Raw genomic sequence first — 20,968 nt, 5'->3', positions numbered from 1 at the left:
TCTCTCATCACTGCAGGGTGTACAGACTCCCGCCCAGCTGGCCACAGCCAGCCTGTTTTCTCATTACACTAATGTCAGAAACATGTAAAGACATCATTAGCTTGAAATGCCTCTTGCTCGTTCAAAAAAGCAGAAAAAAAAAAAAATCTTTTCCCGACAGGATAATTAAGAAGCAGCGTGACAGGAGAAAGTTTAGTCATACAGTTTACAAATTAATTTTATGCCTAAAGACAAATGGATTCTCCAAATGTTACCCATATCAAATATCGAAGGACCTTTTGAGGAAGAAAAACAGTTTGATGTAACGCTGCTTCATCACGCTGCTCATATACATTCTCATGAGGGCTAATCCCCCTTAGAATAATGTATCAGGAGTTTTAAATCCACAGCACAAAGCCACTGACACCTGCTGTAAGAGTATTGATAAGGAAGAAACTTTATTAAAGTCTTTCTTTTTATGGCAGACAGCGCCCGCGGCACAGGAACAGTCACTTCCTGTCACAACAATCCATCATTGTTTTGGCTATGACAACACTCCTTCTGTCATCCTATGGCTACTCATCCATCACGGAGACACTTAAAGGCATGAGCCAAAGATGGCAGAGCTCCAATGTCACCCTGAATGTTAACAGGAGAGCACAGAGATTAAAACTGAAAACAAATTAAAAAGGAAATCTATTGTGAAATTAATTTGAAAGTTGGTTAATGTTGTTGATGTACAGGAAGTAGCATGAGACACGTTGATCAAGAAGACTCCACTAACACAATGCTAATGTGCTGGTATAATATTTACCACCTTTGCCATCTTAGTTTACCATATTAGGATGCTAGCATTTGCTTATCAAGTGTGGTTGATGGGAATGCCATTACCTTGACTTTCATTTTCTTTTCTACTTTCACAGCATCTTGTAAACAATTTACAATGTCTTTCCCTACTTTAAAGCCTGCAGCCATGCTGGCTGTGTGGCTGTGCTTAGGTGCAGCAGTTTTTTGAGCTAAAGGCTAAAGTGAACATGATAAAATGCTCGCAAAGACAATGCTAACATGCTGACTCTAAGCAGGTACAATGTTCACAATATTCACCAGCTTAGATTAGCCTATTAGCATGCTAGCATTTGTTAATTATTACTATAGAGTGCAGCTGAGGCTGATGGTAATGTGATATTTACTCCACAATCAGTTTCAATGAATCTGCAGGGACTTGAATTCAGTTTTGAAAGAATTTGTATTTACTTGTCGATGGATGTAATGTTTTTGCAGTGTTAAATTCAAGAGTGTATGGGGAGAAAAATCAACAACTTTCATCTATATGTCATGCATACAGGATTCAAAAAAGGCCTTGGTGCACTGATAAGATACAAACTGAATTCCTTGAACCTCTGAATCATTTTAAAAAGCCTTTCAGCGCAATGAGTGGGCACACACGGCACACTCCCACATGAATCAGTGTAATCAATTATGAAGCTATATACGTCCGCCTCTGTGTCTGCCTGAGACTCGTCTAAAACACATAAAGCATTCCTCAGAAATATTCACACAGTGAATTATAACAAAAACCACATTAGCATTTTCTTGAGCATTTTCATCTCTGAAGTTGACTCTTAACTACAGAATATTCAGTATTAGATTCGAACACTGCCTTGCTCATGTGCACTGACCAAGCCTTCACCTTACACAGTTAAAAAAGACTCTAATAATAGCAGTGGTTAATGACGTATCTAGCTGGAGTAATGACCTGAGGTAATGATCGAGCTGCTGATGAGACATTTAATGGCTAATAAATGTGCTCCGCCAACACTACTAAGGCTATGTGATAAGGCCTTGAATAATGAGTGAGTGACTTGGCATAGAGCTGCCAAAGAAGAGGAAAAACAGGGACAGTGGGAAGCATGAATGATTTGCACTACAGTGTCATGGAAAGTCAATCTGTATTTTAATATCCACAATGAAGAGCTGGTGAAGGTTCAGCAGGGTCTGTCCCATCACTCTTTTCAACCCATTACTTCTGGGTTTGTGTGTACTCTGATACACTTGCTTTGATTAATTTGAATTTCAGACCTTGAGAGTAAGGACATTTCTGGAAAGTGAGGATGTTTGAGCTCATCTCAAACATCTTACTCTTGTGCTCTTCTAAAACATATGAACTCCTCCTCACTCAGCTCCAAACAGCAGTTAGCAAGTAGCTCATGAACATAGTGGAGAATTTAGCAACCAAAGAGCCAGATATTTCAGGATTTGCTATGCTGTTGTAGTTAAGGGCTAGGGAATGCATTATGTCATTGATGATCCTCACAAGTATAGAACAAAAGTGTCTGTGTTCTTACCGTTTTCATGCCTACTATGGACTGCTCAACCTTGGAGACGTAGGTGACGTGGTCTTCGTTGGAGCGCAATTCTCTCTGTTGTATTCTTTCATAGATTCCCACCACCATGTCTCTGGGGATGTCTGCTCCGTCATCCACACCTAAGACAGGAATAGGACGATTAAATGCAAGTATACACACATAAGAGAGCGGTTGCTATGTTTGAACAAGGAGCAGCACAACACTCAACACCCCCCCCACCCACCCCAGACAGCCATACAGCACAACCAACAAAAACACACAGAAATAATTGGATAAAAAAAGTCACAGAATTAAACTGAATGAGACACCAAACAAGTAAATTAAGTAAAATGTTGCTTCCAGTCCACCATATATATGTGTGAGTTATCAGCAGCTATATTGTATTGTGTGTCTCCTAATTGGGGATACGAGAGGGGTCTCCCACATAGAACAGTCTTTACCCCTTTAAAGTAAGTTTTTCGGGTCTGCAGGTAAATAATCTCGGAAAGGTGACCAAACGTGGGGGGTCTTTGATCCAATCATGCAAAGACGTACTTCTGAGCAACTTCTCAAGAAATCTGAAGCATGATGCAGGGAGATGCAACCCCCTGGAGGGAAGGCCTAAGTGTAAAACACCATGGTACTTTTTCATTTCTATTCTAAAGGATGCTTGCTTTTAATTGACATGGAGTGACTGTATACACATGGCTGTATACATATTGACTGACACACATTTGTTTGTCTCGACATGCAAAGAGCGGGCAAAAAATCAACATTCAGAGCAAAAGAGAGCTCCTTCTCTCAGTCTACTTGTCTGTCCTTCTTTGACTTTCTGTCTTTCGCTGTCTCCATTAAGTAATGACAGAAGGCAATGTGAGAGGAGGTTAATTGGGAAGTGAAAGGTTAACAGCCCGCCTCAGTCCTCGAACATTTTCTGTCTGGAACACAGTGCAGTTCAAGGCCGTGGCATTTCGACGCAGGTAGAACTGCATGTCATTAGGCTGAAAGGTTGCCCTCGAGATGCTCCCTGTTAAATCCGCACAGCTGTACCACGCTGTGAGGTACATTGACTTTTCAATGGACTGGGGTGTGTTTGGAGAAAATGAAGCTACCGCAAGCGATGGCGTTGACAGTGAGGCACCCTGGGACACCGCTGAGACATCGCTGCACATCATAAAATCAGAGGGAGAGCAGGAGATGTCCAGGGGGAAGTGTGTGTAAAGTGTCAGATTAATAAGTTGCATCTTTTGCAGAATGTTTGGCGTTCTCCTCCTTACGCTCATAACCTCACTGCTTCGATTTAGCCATGCAAGCTAACTTAAGAGTAAAGGTAAAAAAGCATATACTTTTGTTTCAGTAATTAGCAAAAGCTAAAGTAAGATGTGAAATCTCAGCGCAAATCTGATATCACCCTCTCTAAAAGCAAAGCAGTGAGTGAGGCACAACAATTTCAATTTTCAGTGAGCAGAGATAGTGGATTAATTTATGGTGGATGCTGGTTTATATTATGTTGTGAAACAGCTTTGACACTGACAGTCTGTTTTAATTGAGATAATGAATGTTCCGTGCTTCTTCATTACTATTGGTTTCTGCTGCATAATTGCATTTCACCTCAGCCAATTATTTGAGTGAGCCATTCTTCTGTCAGTGAGTGTGAGAGACATGAGTGAGGAGAAAAGAATATAAACAAGCAAAGACGGATGAAGAAACAGACAAAACTGTATTCTTGCAGCCAAAGCAAGACAAGAGATTGGATAGAGAGAAAACCGTAAACTGAGCAGAAGACGAATAGAGAGGCCAAGAGAGAGTGGCATATTTTAATTTGCATAAGATGCAGAAATTGATTTTCCAACTTAATTTAATTGTGGGGAACAGTCTGGATGAATCTATTAAAGTTGTTCTGCATCGACCTCAGTGTTTCCTGATTGATTACGCAGAGGGAGAGCATAACTGCGACGCTCCCGTCTCTCCTGCAACGCTCGGCGAAGGAGCATCTGTCTGCATATGGGAGACAAGAATTACAGGTGCTCTCTGCCGGTGTCGCGGTGAATTGTGAACGCGTAAAGCACAGCGGACAGGGATAGAAATGTGACTTTATTTCATCACCTAAATTTATGCGGGGTGGTTTCATAACAGATCCAAGCTCTGCTGGACACTGTCTCGCTTTCACTGGTCGGCCAGTCTGTCTTTCCCTCCACCACTTTCATCTAGACTGTAATATCTCAACTATCACATGGACTGTTCGTGACATCTTGTGCAAACATTCACGAAACCCAGGAGGAAGCCTACTGACTTTGGTGAATCTGACTCAAGCAGAGAGGGGTTTTTATTGTTTAGTGTTTTTAGTGTTTTTGACAACAATTGGATCGATTGCTATGAGATGTGTTTCTGATACTCAAGTTCCCCAACGGACTAAAATGACTTTAGTGAGCCTCTGACTTTTCATCTAGAGCCATAATCGGGTCAAAATGTATAATGTGTTCAGTGCTTTCAGCAAAACTTGTAACGTTTCCATTAGCCTCAGATGTACTTTATGTTTAGATTGGAGAAAATATGAACTGGTCTCTGTGATGTGGCTCCAGCCATCGCCATCTTGGCAGTGCCTGACTCCTGATTTAAGCCTTAATATACAGATGTCCAGATGTTATGAAATTAACTATAGATACTGTAGCAGGCTTGAATGACAAACAAAGACAAAGAATGTTTATTTCCGTTGTAAAATTGCACATTTTAATATAGCCCTCAATGGAATTGACTTTTTAGAGCCAAGAGCTCAAGTGACCATTTGAGGAACTGCAGTTTTTGACAATTATGTGAAATAATTAATACTACTTTAACCTCCTTAATGTGTCCATACCTCTCGACGCAACCACGATGACACGTCACTTACCTCGAAGATTACGTATGAAGTCCTCCAACAGCATCTTGCGGTCGGGCTTGATGTTGGGACTGTACATGTCGGTGTTGAGCAGAATGATGGCGAAGGCCAGGATGAAGATGGTGTCTGGGTTGTGAAACTGCTGCACCACGTCGGGGTTACACATGCAGTAGCGCTGACTGTTGGTGTAAAGGAGGTAGAGAAAGAAATATGTAAAACTTCTGAGAAAAATATAGCAGGAAGTAAGACGTGACAGTGTATGAGGCGAAAGAATAGAGGTGTAAGGCAAAGAAGGTGGACAGGAGGAATAAAGGAGAAAGAGCTATAAAGAAAAAATCTATATGTATAAAGTACAGAGAGAGATGAATTATAAAAATGGGGTAGGTATAGGAAGGAATAACAAATGGGAGATGAGGCAAAACAGATAAAACATTATTTTTAAACACTAAATGCATTCTTCAACACACTACATGCTCATAAATGCCTTGAAGCAAGCTGAGCATGAGAGTGTCACGCCGAAATAAGAGTTATGGCTTTAATTTAGCTTGTGGCTTCATCTGAAGCTGTTAGCTGCCCCTTAAGCAACGATGAACCTCACAGCAGGCACTCTGCTGAAACCCAGTCTCTCTGTATAAACACATTTGTCCCAGCAGATTGGATGGTCACATGGATGGCGCATTACACGGAGAAATGATGGGTGTGTGGGTGCATGTGTCTGTGTTTGACTTTATCTGGAGTCTACTGAGCCCTGAGCCACGGTTAAACAAACTCCTACATTTATGGGTCTGGGTGCTGGATTTATGCAGGTTGCTATTGAGCCACAGAATGAAGTTTGAAATCTGAAATCCCTCACGGAGGCACTTTTCTGCAAAAGAACGCGACAGAGGCCAGGCTCAGTTTGATGGAGTTCCCAAAAAACAACCCTGAATATAAGAGATGGAGGATGGAAATGGCTCTGCGTAGCGTGGTTATGGAAACTATGACTCAAAAAGATTTGTAGACACCTGCTCTTGGATGGATGCATATGTGTGTGTGTGTTTGTGTGTGTGTGTGTGTGTTTAAGAAAGAAGTGCCCAGAGGAGAGGGATAAATTGTTTCTCTGTCTCAGTGAGGTGCATGGATACTTCCTGGTTATGGGATGAATAATACAACAGTACAACATCTACGGTGAATGAGTAATCAGAGATACCGAGTAAAAGGAGAATGAGAAGGTGTGTGTGTGTGTGTGTGTGTGTGTGTGTGTGTGTGTGTGTGTGTGTGTGTGTGTGTGTGCGTGTGTGTGTGTGTGTGTGTGTGTGTGCGCACACCCTGCAGGCTCTATGTTGGAGTGTACAGTGTAATTGTTACTTTAATCAGTCATCATTTCCACATTGGGGCTGTAGCACCGTTTTGCAGACCCACTGAGCCGCATGATTGGAAACTAATGTCTCTGTGGGACTCAGTAAAGACACACATATTGGTTTGCATACAGTAGGTTCATACCTGTCTCACTCACACACACACACACACACACACACACGCAGTTTTAATGTGCTTTCCAACACTGCTTAAGCCTTCCAAGATTAGCAAACGGGAAAACAAAGCTCTACAAGCAGCAGAGAATGATTGCCAGACCTTTATGTGGCCCAGATTTTGCCTCTTAGGCAAAGTATGAGCTGCTCTGCAGTCTTCCCCATAAGCTCCATACAACCCCAACAACTTCCACCAAGAATCTAGACAGTACTCAGGGCTCAAAAACACCCCAAACTGCTCTGCATTTTCAGCAAAAACTTGCTGATAATTCTCCTCAAAGGACGCGAACTGATCATCAAACATAATGCAGTAGAAGACAGTGCTCTTTATAATAGAGTTAGTTAAATCCAGATTTATTAAGGTTTTTGTTGACAATGGAAATGGTAGTTTGAATGTTTTGTTTTTGATATAACACAATAGTCATAAAAAGTAGCATCAGTGAGCCTGTATCAGGGAAATTATAGGTAATTATTGGCTTAGTGCATTATATTGCAGCAAGTTATGGAGCTTGTTTGTGGTATATTAACATCATGGGAAGCACGATAACCAATTTAACCACAACTTATTATTTGCTGGATGATATAAATCTATATAAATGCAGAAAATAACATTTATGTTACTTGTATGTACTTGTGTCTTTTTTCATTGGTGGAGAACCTCTGACTTCATTGTGTCCCCCCACTTAAGCAGCAGCGCTTTCATGTGTGTTTGTCGTCATACAGTATTTGCTCTAGCGTGATAATCACAGGGCTGCACGCAGACGCTTATTCACATCTCAGTGTCTGAAAACCGTGACTCGACAGCAACCAGTAATTATACCCTTGTCAGTAAATCCTAATGTACTGTAGCGCCACGCAGTGAAAAACCTCCATTTATGCTGCTTCCTGTCTAAGTGTGCTCTTACTCTGCACAGAAAGAAAAACAAAAATGAGAGGGTAAAATTTTTCACTGAAATCGATTTGGCAGTCTTGATATTTGGCCTTCACTGCTGTCTTCCAAACCAATTTTGCTTTTGTTACAGAATGCTAAACAAGGTGTAATCTAACACTCATTACGTACTCTGTGAGGATGGACTTTGGTGCAAGATTACACAAGTTGCATGATCTTTACCTTTAACAGCCACAATAGAAAATAAAGCAACTTTGTGTGATTGCAGGGTGAGTAAATAAGGGTGTCTGGATACCACACCGTAATGCAGACATGGAAATATGGATCTGCAGCATTGGGAGCTGGCTCATATTTGCTCATTCATTAGTACACTGACGCAGCAGATACTGAGGCGGCTGGCTGCTTTTCACTTTTCCCCTCGTTCTTTTTCACTGCTGCTTCAAATCCCTTCACTTACTTTGGAGATTTCTCTCTTTCTGTGTGTGTGTGTAAGAGAGAGAGTGTGTGTGTGTTTGGAGGCATATCAAAGCCCAGGAGCAGGGGAGGCAGGCACAGAGAGGCAGTGGCGGTTACGCAATGCTGGTTATTTATAAACCTTCCTCCCTCTCTCCTTTCTCCCCTTCCTTCCTTCCTTCTCCCAGTTCGTGTCTCCTCGCCCGCCTCATCCTCCCCCTCTCTCTTGCTCCTGATAACACGCAGAGCCAGCCTGATGTCCAGGCATTACCAGTGCCAACCTCTCTCCACACTGACTATGACAATGCCGCCGTTTTTCTCCTCATTGGGCACCTCGACAACTGTGACAGGTGGTTGTTACTCCAGAGGGGCGACGGCAAACAGTTAGCATTAACACACAGTGCCACAGCTGCACTGCAAATTGTGTCCCTGTTGCAAATTGAGGCCAGAAATTACACACTGCCTGGCTATTCACACGGGGGCTGCATTGTCAACATTTTATTGTAGTGGAGAAAAAAGGATAAAATAAAGTGCGTATGTGTGGCAGCGTGACTCGACTGCTGAGATCAAGAGTCATCCCTATTTATGTTCACATAGGTTGACAGAGCATGGTTTCTCCGGTGCTTTGCGGAAACAGAGTTTATGTGCGAATGTGCCTCTTTTTGTTTGCATGGATGTCGATTTTGCCTGATTGGATTTAGTCATACCAGCGTGTTTTCATGTTCCCTCTTTGTTGTCTTTGTCCACCGTGGCCAAAAAAAGAAAACCTCACAGAAGCTTGAGCTTGCATCTCATGAGAAATATGAATAAATAAAATATCACATCTGTACCTCTCAGCACGCCTTCAAAACTTGATGTCGGCACATTTCATGATCAAAACACCTATGAATTGCATCTTAAAGCGCTGCCAGACAAGTTTGGGCCAGAGGTAATTCTTCAGTGACAGTATTTCATTTCACTTTTTACACCCACTCGAATATCAACATGCCCAGAGTTATATTAAAGTAGAAAAGAAATGACACCAGACAAATGAGTGTTATTTTGCATAACCTACAAGATGATAAATATTCATATCCAACTCCTTCAAATCAACTGTTCTCTCTGCATAATCGGATTTCTGAATATTAATACATTTGCATTTTAATCTCTGGTTCTTGTATGTGTGTTCACTGGCGACTGACCACTGGCTCGTCAGGCTTTCTCTTCTCACACGGCACATATATCATTGGCAGATCTACCTCTCACAATTCCTAGTAATCTTTGAAACAATAGGTCCATTTTCAGATTTCAGACGGAGGATGCACGCTTCTCCTATATAGCATTAGCAGTAGCTGTAGCTAGCTGACTAACTAAGTTACCATTTGCTTCATGAGTACGTTGAAAATGCTGTCTGTGGACGACTTTTTAATATTTCCAGATTACTCTGTAAAATGGATTTAAAATGTGCACTTGATGGTTACGTGACATTTTGTTAAAAGGCGGAGGTGAATGCTGCACGTCTGTAGCGAAAAGTTAGCATCCTCACCAGTTAATGATCCATGTAGCAGACATGGAGATAAGGAAACAGCTCTGTGTTCTCGTATTGCAGTTTAGACCTACTGTAGTTACTCTGAGCATGAAAGTATAATAAGGAAAAATGTTTAATTTCACTCCAGCCTGTTTAGCTGCTTAGCTTACATGTTTGGACAAGTAAGACAAAGGATAGCTTCATGCTTTATTGTTCACTCTCAATGTTACCAGAGAAAAGGCTCCTGAATGAAACTAGCCAACGAATCCGGCAAACTTGACGTTATCTCCTGTGAGCTTGCTAGAGTGTAAACATCCTCAAATTGAACTGAGCAGAAAAAAGCCACCAATGACCAAACGTACAAACCAAGCAAACACAAGAAACCATCTCTTAACTGTTTAAATGAATGAATATCATTCATGCTATGGGCCCATCATGCACACCGTTTGAACATAGTGAAATCCAAAGCTTGATATACGTGGTTAGGGTTAAGGTAGAAAATTGAAAGGGGTTTAGCCAACGGTTCATTCAGGACAAGAAAAGCACACCCACAATTAGTGTTTGAAATTCAGTAAAAATGGAAACTAACTAACTAACTCCCTTTAAATACCAGCAAGAATACTGCGAGATAAACCCAGACTCTCACAGCAACTACTGCTTTTATAATTACCTGAAGGCCTCGATAAGACGTTCCACCTTCTGGGCTTCTCCCTGGACACGAATGTGGGCCTGAAACTTCCTCAGAGCTTCGTCCAACTCCATGCCCGAGAAGTCCATCTCATCCACCACACAACTGTTGAGCACAGTGGGGAAGGGATGAGATATGCAAAGAGTTACAGCAGTGGAAAGGAAGACAGAGGAGAAAAGAAAATATATACATTTCTAGCAATATATCAACATGATGGTAGTGGCTGCCCTTTCACTGATGGCATGGGTGGGTCTGTGGATGTACACCCAAGATAAAACAGGCAGACGCCCACTCATACGCTTCCTGGTCACAGCAGCACTCTGCTTACTGCAGGTATTAGCCACGTGCAGACACCAGGGATAAGACCGGGCCCAGCTACCTTCTCTGTGCCACAGCTGCCAAGCGACACACACAGCCGCGCACACGTACACGCATACAATCCCTCCGAGCAGAAAATCCTCCTATTACCTGACAACCCCAGCTTAATGACTTTAATTAAAAAAGCAAAATATCCTGTCCAACGAGTTCAGGAGGGATAAGTACAACGTGGGCGATTTGGAGGTGAAATGAGGTTTTGAAGTGAAAGGTGACTTTGGAAACAAGTTGGAAGGTTTTAAAGTTTTCCTCGCTTTGATATGAGAGGTTCTGTCAAGGCGCAAAGTGGAATGATGATCGAACTGTGAAATTAAAGTATTTCTTTTTAGCATTCGGATGGGCTTTCATGTGGTTTACTCCGAACCTACCCACATTAGTTCAAGATGAAGATCTTTGACAGCCTACTGACGGTCGTGGACAGCGTGTTCAAAAGAAAGATGACGCTGTTGATCTCAAAATCCTTAAAACATACAGTTTGTAGTCACGTCAAGACATCGCCTTCTGTTTCAGATCTTTTCTGTTTGCTGTATTACGGGAAACACTGGGGTACATGCACACACACGCGCACGCACACACACACTACGTGAAGATGGATTACTGTGAACAAAGCGAGTTAATGAGGTGAGTACTTGACTGTGACACATGCTGCTCCAGCACAAAAGAGTCAGATAGCTGAGTCTACAGTACTGCCTGACACTGCAGTACTACAACATAAAACCACAGAAAATCTGCTTGTGGTTTGAACCATGAACTGTACACTCTTTCATTTAGTACTAACACTTACACTATAACTACCACCACTAATACAGCAAGAACTATAGTACACCTAGCACTCCTGCTCTTATGAAACTACTATTATTACCACCATCAATACAAAGCTATGGCTACCTAGTCCTGTGTCAAATTCTATTACACTCATCACTGTTACTATTTCTATCACAAGTACTTTTCCTATATATTATTCCTACTACCAATACTTCACCATTCACCATTCGTACTACTACAGCTCTACTACTGCTACTACTACTTAACCTATGTCTGCTATTACTACTGCCACTACTACAGCTACTACTAATGTTTGTGCAATGCCATTTATTACTTTATTACTTCTTCAGCTACTACTGCCACCAGTCCAGTACAGCTATTACTACCTATTATACTACTAGTATAGCTGTAGTATAGTATTATGACTACTACAGCTACAACTAGTATTTGTACTATGTCTACAATTATTACTACTATTCTAGTCACTATTACCAAAACTAACACTTCTACCTGTGCTAATGTGTACTAGTACTGTAATAATCTGGTGACAGGAAGTAGTATAAAACAACTTGGACTGGATTAATGTCTACTTTTGTGGTTGTACATGCTCCTGCTACCTCTTCTACTGTAATTATAATCGTAAAAGTTCATTATAACTACCACCTCCATCTTTTACTATGGCAGGCACCATCGTCACTATTACTGTTTGAAGAAGCAGCACCCAATACTGCACTAATACCACATATACTAACACAAGCATCAATTATCTATTCGCTTACCCTGTGCAGCGTTGCGGGGGACTGGAGCTTATCCCAGTACAGCAGCAACCATTAACACAACGCAAGGAGTTAATAATCATAACATGACTGGCTGATAATAACTTCAAGGGTTCAACTGCATAATATTTTCCTCCTGTGATTGGACTCTTTTCAACACAGTGCTTATGAAGGTAAAGCTGATAGCACACAGTGACTCTGCCTTGATCCCCCTCTTGATCAACTCTCTTGACTGGCGAGCCTCTCTTATCGCCCTCGTCATGACTCACTTCTTCGCTCCACCACCCCTCTCTCCCTTCTTCCCCGGCTGTCACTCCTTGTTTATGTAACGTCAGACGAGATGCTCTCTAGCCTAAGTACATCAGCCTTCTCCTTCCCCTCCCATCTCTTTCCCATACACGCTCAATAAGAAGCATGTATGGGTGAACGCACATGCGCGTACTGTGTTGATCTGCATACAGTACCTGGCAGGGAAATAGACACATCTGTCTGCATAGCGAGGCTTAAACTGTATGTTTACACAAACACACACACATAATGCGAATCAAGAGAAACAGCAGGCCAGATGGAACCGTATTTTGAGCAGCCAATGAGTAGATGACAGGCTGAAAACAGACCTCATTTTTCCTGCTTAACAAGTACACTACATTATCAGTAAATGAGTCCTCGGGGTGCCACATTTCTTGGAACCCAAATCTATAACTACAATTTGGCTTAATTGACTTGAGGCGTTTTAACTACTGTTGGTTCCGCTTGAGGAAATATGAGGAGAATAAAGAGAATCAGCTTTATAGGGAGAGGACGTCAGGAACGCAGGTGACGACGCAAACAAAGCACAGATATATACACAGGCGTGTGCATGCACACCCTCCCGGTACACACACAGACAGAGGTCACACACTTTCACACACACACACGCACATTCTCAGTAAATCACCATGAGTGATTTTCACATTAGACTGCAATCCCTCACCCGCTCTCCTGTGACTACACTTTATCGAAAGTGCTCTCACACACACTTTGCACTCTCCTATCATGCTCCCCTTCAACATCACTTACTGTCAGAGTGCAGCTGTATGACTGCTCTGTGTGAAAATAGGGAAAAAATATACATCTACGGTATATAACTCAATGTCACCTGTGCTGAACATATCTTCACTGTGAACTGAAGTTTCAAGCCTTAAAAGCATAATCCTGTTAAAGTACAATGTATCTGGAACCATGATAGTGTCCATTTAAGAAAATATAGATATTAAATGAGGTCAACCCCGGGCGAACAACTTGCTAGAGTGCTGTGTCATGTATGTCTGACCTTGCTAAGACTAAAAGTGCGTTCTTGGTTTAATAACTTGGACAAAAGGGAGGATAAAAGGAAGATCGGCAGTACCTCCTCCGGATGATATGCAAATTTAGAGGTAATTGGCGAATGGGAGAATGTAATAGAATAAAAAAGACAATTACTGAGATAACGTAAGGAAGGTTCTGAAAGATGAAAATAAAAGAAAGAGGAAAAACGACCTCTGCGGTTTCAAAGCAAGTAATGCCAATTAAGTTAATGATCTGGAATTAAAGGGTGAAGTGAGTCACATGCACATGTGTGTGTTAAAGTGTTTTCACATGTATGTGATGAGCAATACAACAAAGAGCATCTGCGGTTGCTCTCTAAACCCACTGCGTTTTCACGTCCTTTCATTTTTATTCCGCTGTAAAGTACAGGCTGCACAGAACAACGCTGATCAGTGCTTATTTTGAAAACAGCTTTGAGTAGCTGTTACGAATACATTAGCATGGGTTGACATAACTGATGCGTGGTGTTTTTATTTTGAATTTTAAGTCATTCCCGGAAAATTTGTCTTTCATTCTTGAAATGAAAATTCACGCAGCTTCGTGATCCATCAACATGCTATGTATTGTTCTTAAGTTCTTGTGGTGGTCTTTGTCCGTGTACAAGACAAATATACCTTAAAGTTCTGCAGCGATGACTCAACATAAATAAAAAATATGGTATTAAGGGGGAACTCCATCTAGTTTACGCAGAAAAGTCAGTTGACTTAATATGAGGAATATTACTCACCGTGTGAAAACATTTGTATAATGTATGTTGTGGCTCTGGAGGAGCTTTTTTAAATGTGAATAAATATAATATTATCCGGGTTACGGGCTTAGTTTAGACAGTGGAAGAAAAATATGGTATATATTGGTTGCATTGTGGGAGTTGTACGATATATGCAGTTTAATTTTGTCACATTCTAGGGAATGAAAGCCAGGATACCACAGCACAATTAAAAGGCCAGATCTGGACCTCAGGGTGGCAGTTTGAGACCCTTTGTGTGAAAGTGATCATTATTTTTTTGGGCCTTTAACAGGGGCCAAATTTCCCTTTATTCTGCTGGGATGAGGTATGAAATCTCAAAAATAATATTTACATTTTCAAATGACAGCTAAATTGCTCCTTGTCTTGGCTTTAGTTTGATAAAAGAACCTGAAAAATAAAAAGGGGCAGGAAAGGTGATTACTTTATTTTTGTCTTTGTCTCGTTATCCAACTTCTATGATTCTGCTTTGGAAGTCAACCTAGATTTACGATTCGAAGAGTCAGATAAGGGCTTATTTGTTGGATCCTGACACTTCAATATCAGCTTGTTCCCAGTATGTTAATGCTGATGAAAAATACCATGAAATATCAATGTCTTGTGCTAAGACCCCTATCGAATCCAGTCCTGTAGCTGAACCCGACTCTTGATTTCCCAGCAAATGGAGGGATTACCATGGACAATCACCTTATTAGACCAGTAAATTATCTTAAAATGGTTTCAGGAAATAAAGTGTGCTACTCACTCTAGGACATCTCTGTTGAAGGGCTTCTTGCTGTTGCCGAGGAACTCTCCTATCATCTGCCGGCTCAGGCCTTTCCTCTGCAGCAGGAAGTGGGCCACGCCGATGGGCGTGTCTGGGATGAAGCCTCGAGAGATCAGGAACTGAAGGCCCTTGTCAGGGTTTCTGAGACGAACAGAAGAGAAGAGAGGAAAGGAATGAGTTAGTGAACGGAGATCTTGTCAGTGCAGAGATGCAGTTCCTTTAACATTGGTGGAAGTGGTGTGACTGTGACAGATGATTTGCTCTTTAACGTACTTAACCACACTTAGGAGCCGTAATGAGCCCATTTGTTCTGGTTAACAGTATCTAGGGGCAGGTGCGACACGCAAACCACACCAACACAAACTACAGCTACATCCTTTATATCTTTAATTTATTCATTGTAATAGTTGCTCAGAGACTATTAAAAATTAAAAATAGATATATAAAAATGATGCATCGCAGTAATGAGGTCTGAAAATCTAGGTTGGGTGCTTACTATACACACCAGTGTGGTGGGCTAAAGGTGATAAAACACACAGGGCAGAATCTCATATTCCTTCCTGTACTGAATTACAACATTCATTACCAACTCTGAAAATCCCCGCTCATACTGTATGTACAGACTATGAGGCGTCCTCAAGCAGACGTTGCTGGACAGGGCAACCTGGTCTCAGTCCCAGAGTGTCCCATACCAATACCGATGCTTTGTCACATCCCTCACCGTCTCATACAGATGCACAAGGTGTCCTTTAGTGTCTCCACGAGGCACACTGGGCTTCCAACTAACTCCAACGTAAACCCGTCTGCGGCAGTCTTAGACACTCAGAGCAACCGCTCTGAACATCCAACGCCTTCTCATCCCAGTGACGCACAAAGACTTCCTGAGAGAAAGACTTTCTGGCATGTGGTCAGTGTTGTGAAACGGCTGCAGTTTAGTAACATTAAGGCACCAAAACTACTTTAGGGAAAGATCGTTCATTTTTGGCTTCTCATGGGACACAAACCTCGGTCTCTCGGGTGAAAGTTTGACCCATCCATCCACCCCACCCTCCTCCGTTTGCTGACTTTCTTGCTCTTTATGTGAGGTCACATGGCTCCTTGCCCTGGATGGATTTACAGTGGAGTTAGCTGAAATCCCGGTGTGTCTCTTACAGACACCTTGTGGGAGGCGCAGAGGAGTGTGACAAAGCGATGGCATCTGAGACAGGGCTCGACAGGGACAGCGATAGATATGTCAGGTTTCTCCTAGCTGATTTTTAGTTTACCAACATTAATAAAAACCACTGGCTGCCTGAAAGATTGTATGTCAGTCTAAAACATTGTGATATGGTTTTGAAATTGGCAAATTTAGCACTCTGGGTTTAAGTACCACACTCTACAACTGGATACTGGACTTCCTCAAAAACAAACAGTTCAGATTGGCACCAATGCACCAATGGAGCTGAGGAGCAGGAGAACAGTTTTAGGTGGAGCAGGAGAGCAGTTTTAGGTTCCTGGGAATAAGCATGACAGAGAACCTGTCATGGTCATCTCACATGGTCTCCACCCTTGTTAAGAAAGCTCAGAAACAGCCAGACTTCTTCAAGAAACTTTTAAGGAAGACCAACTTCTCAGGCCATGTTCTTGTCAACTTTTACAGAGAAGTGACAGAAAGCAACCTGACTAGAAACACGGCACAGGACAGAAAAACTCTGCAGAGGGCGGACAGACCATCACTGATCTCCATCTCCTGAGCATCAGCGATATCTGCGAGGTGGACAGAGGACAATACCCACTCCGTCCACAGCCTGTTCGCTCCGCTGCTGTCTGGAAAGTAATTCAGAAATTCAGACGACAGGGCAGCTTAGTCTGCTAGTCTATTAGTCTACAATCCTGAGCTGTAGAATGACAGAAAGGGAGCCAGTTTGAAATCAAAGTAAGACAAAGTAGCTTTTGGATGAAGAAACTTTCTCTTAAAAGTTTAGCAGTTTAATTCATAAGCATTAAAACACAACTGGGGTTTTTCTGCTGCAGCCTTACTGGTTATTTTACAACCAGTAGCTCATGATGACTGATGTCATCTCTTCGTAAGTTGCAGGATTTTCCACCTGTGAATCAAGCTTTCACTTTCACTTTACGTAGCACTGGCACAAAGTGTGGAAGAAGGTCTGGCTATACGAGACTGGACTTTCACCATCTTAAGGCGCGCACATCTGCATTTGTAGAACCGCCAATAGGAACGCCCTCTCTCTGAAATGACCTGTGATTGGCCAAAGTCTCGTGTCACAGGATAGATTTTCTAAAGCCTGGAAAAGAGTGAAGAGGTGGTGCAGAAGTCTAGTTTTCTCTCAGACCACTTCAGTTATAATGTGAGATTTGTGCTCACTTGAGGTCTATGTGTGAGTGAACATATATTTGCCTGGATAATGAGGTATACTCCAATGCTCAGATCTACAGAAAACTGACGAAGCATCTCATTGGTTTACATAAATCCTTGTATTTGAAAATCACCTCCTTTCCTATGATCCTATCAGTAACATGCAGATAGTTTTCAGCTGACTACACGGCAGAAGTTACTTCTGTATGAACAAGGGAGTAATACTGGAACTATTTATAACCCTATTAGACACAGAGGATAGTTGCTCTAGGGAGGCTACCACATTATTGCCACAGCTCTCCCTCTCCAGTCTCTATACAGTGTTTAAACCACAGCTTTTACATAACAGAGCAGTGTGTGTGTGTGTGTGTGTGTACCACAGCTAATGGGTTTAGTAAGGCGAGGGCGGGACAGAGGGGAGGGGAGAGGGGAGGATAAAGGGCAGGATATAAGGAGGAGGCTGGAAGAAGCCCAGACGGAGCAGATGTTGGGGAATGGGAATGTGAGGACAGAGAGGGAGGATGATGAGTGCAGGCCAGACTGCCTGAAAGCATCTGCTGTGACAGCCTCAGCTCACTCTCAGCTTCGAGCTCACCCTCTCAGCTGAAGGTGATGTCTCGCCAAACGAGTTTGGCAGATATCACTCATTTAATGTTTGTCCAACAACAGATGGATCACACATGGTGATTATTATTCGCAGTCAGGAGTGGATGGTGGGATGAAGATAGGAAATGAAAGGGAGGAAATGATGCTGGAGATAGGAGATGGAGAGATTCAGAGGAGTGGTTTGGAGAGACCGTCCTGATCAGACAATCACAGGCATGGACTGTTTGTTCCAACGCCGAAAGCGACCCTTTTTACATTTTCCATGACGCGGACCTTTTGTGATTGTGCAGATGATGATTGTCCTTTCTCAAGAGCGAAGGTGGAAGTATTGTGATGTTATAATGCAGCAAAACTGACAGCGTTGGTGACTTTTAACACAGGAGACAGCCTCACACTGCAACCTTGCCTCCTTGAAATGATGCATATATACTGCAGAGTTATTTTGCCAGTGACATTTGGATTGGGATTGTTATTGTCACCTGGATTATGTTCATAAGCAACGTGTATTCGACTGAAGGAAGTGCTACGTGTCTTTACCTCAGGCTAGCAAAGTACAGCACTTTGAAACCAGAGACCTGGGTTTGTATCCCAAGTCCCGAGTGGTTTGGTTGAGGAAACAAAAGCACTTCAGTAAAGGTTAGAGAACGATTGTTGTCTCGGGTAAAATGTCAGTACAGTAAACACATCCTGCCTTGTGTTTCAGTGTTAACTTTATTAATTTTTAACGAGGACCACAAATTTTCCCTAACCTAACCTGCGAGCATAGCCGTAAAATCATGCGTTAGTTGCTGTGAGTGGACGTTGTGGGGAAAACAAATGAGACATCATCGTCAGTGAACATTTATGTGCAGTAGCAACATTATGCAAGATAGACAGTGCAGTACACAGTACCTTATTTGCAGGAGACAGGGTTGCTTACAGTCAATGTTGATTTGAAACCAACCTTTGTGGGTCATTTCAGAGGACACAGACAAATGGCCTCTTTTGTCATTTATGTATGAGGACTTGTAGGTGTAGCAGGTGATTCGCAGTTGACGACAGAAAAGTACAGAGTACAATAAAAAGAGAGACACACAAACACAGGGGACTGAAGGGAAGAGATGGCGGCAGACAGGACCCAGATGTCACGCTGAAATGACAAAGCCCACAAACGGCGACTTGCCCGGAAATCTTTCTCCTTCACACATACTTTTATTGCCTCCTTGTCACACACACATTGTTTTTTCATCTTGCACTCGCACCCTATCATAAATACACACCTCCCTCACCACCTTGATATCCACTTTTATTGGCCTTCTACTGTAGATCTATTTCAGATGTGCACAGTGGCCGTAGAGCTGTGTTTTACGGCCTTTACAAGTGCTTAACTGTCAGCACTGCATGTTGCCTATTTCTCCAGATGCGCACATTTCTGTTTCATTACTAACCAGTGATAGATTGATGGCCGGTTAGCGCCCCTGTGCATTTTTCTGAGTTTGAACACGATTGTGTGGTGTGACTATAAACGCTTCAAAGCCCCAAATCATCACCCTGATGTGGACTTGCTGTTGCAAAGCGCTGCTCTTGTCCATCAAGTACGCTTCTGCTGAAAAGGCAAGTATATTGTGAAACGGCTGCTGTTGCCATCCTTAGATTACCACTTTTTTGTTTTAAAGCGATGGTTTTCAACCTTTTTTTTTGTCAAATTTACACCCCAGAGCTCTGTCAAATTGACATGCCCTGGTCCATATGTGTTCATTTCAAATTTGAATTGGTTTTAACACAATTAATTATTTAACACTGGATATTCAGTTTGGGCATATTGCATTTGCATAATTGTGGCAGATGCTGGACATTTCTACCATTCATCCATCACTAGTAGGCAATTCTCTCATCTCTCTTTCTCTCTCTCTCTCTCGATAGATAGATAGATAGATAGATAGATAGATAGATAGATAGATAGATAGATAGATAGATAGATAGATAGATAGATAGATAGATAGATAGATAGATAGATAGATAGATAGATAGATCATATTGTAATCTTGTTTTTTCTAATCAGTTGAGCATCCCTACAATCTCTGTATGTACCACTTGTCAACTGCAGAAGAGAAACTGGAAATGCTTCCTCTGTTGGCCATCTGGAGTTCAGAGTTTGTAATTATGTGCGGGGTCATTTAGCACCGAGGACAGAATGTTAACATAAGCAAGGTTCGTGTATGCACAAATTGTGGGCTACGTACTCTGGGTTTTTCGGAGAGCTCTCTCCTCCTGGCGTCAGGTTATCCCTCTGGAGGAGTTGGTCCAACTCTGCCGATCTGCTATGCTAATTAGCCTTACTTGACATATGTATTCAGATCCTTCTCCCTCTCTCTCTCCCACCCTCTCCTCATCCTTACACCGTCGCCTTATACATCTCTTATGCCACCTTTTATTTAATTCATAAAGCTGTGATGGTGCTCCATTTTGACGCATGCTCGGAAGTCGCTGCGATTCCACCACGAGCTGCTCTGATGTCTAATCAATGCTTCGCTACGCTAGAATGTGTGAGGGAGACAAGCGAATCAAGGATATATCTACCCCAGGATAATAAAATGGAAAAGTCAAGCATACAAAAAGAGAAATCTGCTCAGGGATCTGTCATTAATGCCACATCCTCCCTTCTCTCGTTGCCCATTCCCTGCTGAAGGTTTGCTACCAGCTCCCTTGTGTGATGGCAGTGTCCTTGACACACTCTCCCCTTCCGTAATGGAGTCATTGTCATTCCATCCACACTCAAGGTGGAAACTTTATCAAGTGGTCTCTCTCTCAACCCCACACCCCTCCTCTTTGTGTCTCTTTCGATTGCTCTCTCTTGCTTTTGCACTCCATTTCCCTCTCTCACTGTTCTATCTTTTTATGCTTCCGCAGGCTGGTGCACACGTACACCCAAAACTTTTCCTCTCTTTAATTTACCCCCCACCCTCCCGCCTTTCCTATTTCTCCTGCTGAGGTGGAGCAGAG

At 42.3% G+C, this 20,968-nt stretch overlaps 1 protein-coding gene across 5 annotated transcripts in view; it reads right to left on the bottom strand.

Annotated features, from left to right (window-relative positions):
• The window catches only part of iqsec3a (IQ motif and Sec7 domain ArfGEF 3a), a 98,478-nt gene that overhangs the window by 13,406 nt on the left and 64,104 nt on the right, over nucleotides 1–20,968 (bottom strand). For all 5 annotated transcript variants that reach the window (XM_070992209.1, XM_070992210.1, XM_070992213.1 and 2 more), the window contains 4 exons: nucleotides 15,004–15,165; nucleotides 10,233–10,355; nucleotides 5,215–5,381; nucleotides 2,325–2,464 (listed from right to left, as the gene is read on the bottom strand). In XM_070992209.1, coding sequence (XP_070848310.1) covers nucleotides 2,325–2,464; nucleotides 5,215–5,381; nucleotides 10,233–10,355; nucleotides 15,004–15,165 — 592 coding nt within the window. The remainder of the gene's footprint in view (nucleotides 1–2,324; nucleotides 2,465–5,214; nucleotides 5,382–10,232; nucleotides 10,356–15,003; nucleotides 15,166–20,968) is intronic.

This window comes from Chaetodon trifascialis, chromosome 22, assembly GCF_039877785.1.
Source record: "Chaetodon trifascialis isolate fChaTrf1 chromosome 22, fChaTrf1.hap1, whole genome shotgun sequence".
Lineage (NCBI taxonomy): Eukaryota > Metazoa > Chordata > Actinopteri > Chaetodontiformes > Chaetodontidae > Chaetodon > Chaetodon trifascialis.
This window is presented reverse-complemented; position numbering and strand designations above follow the sequence as displayed.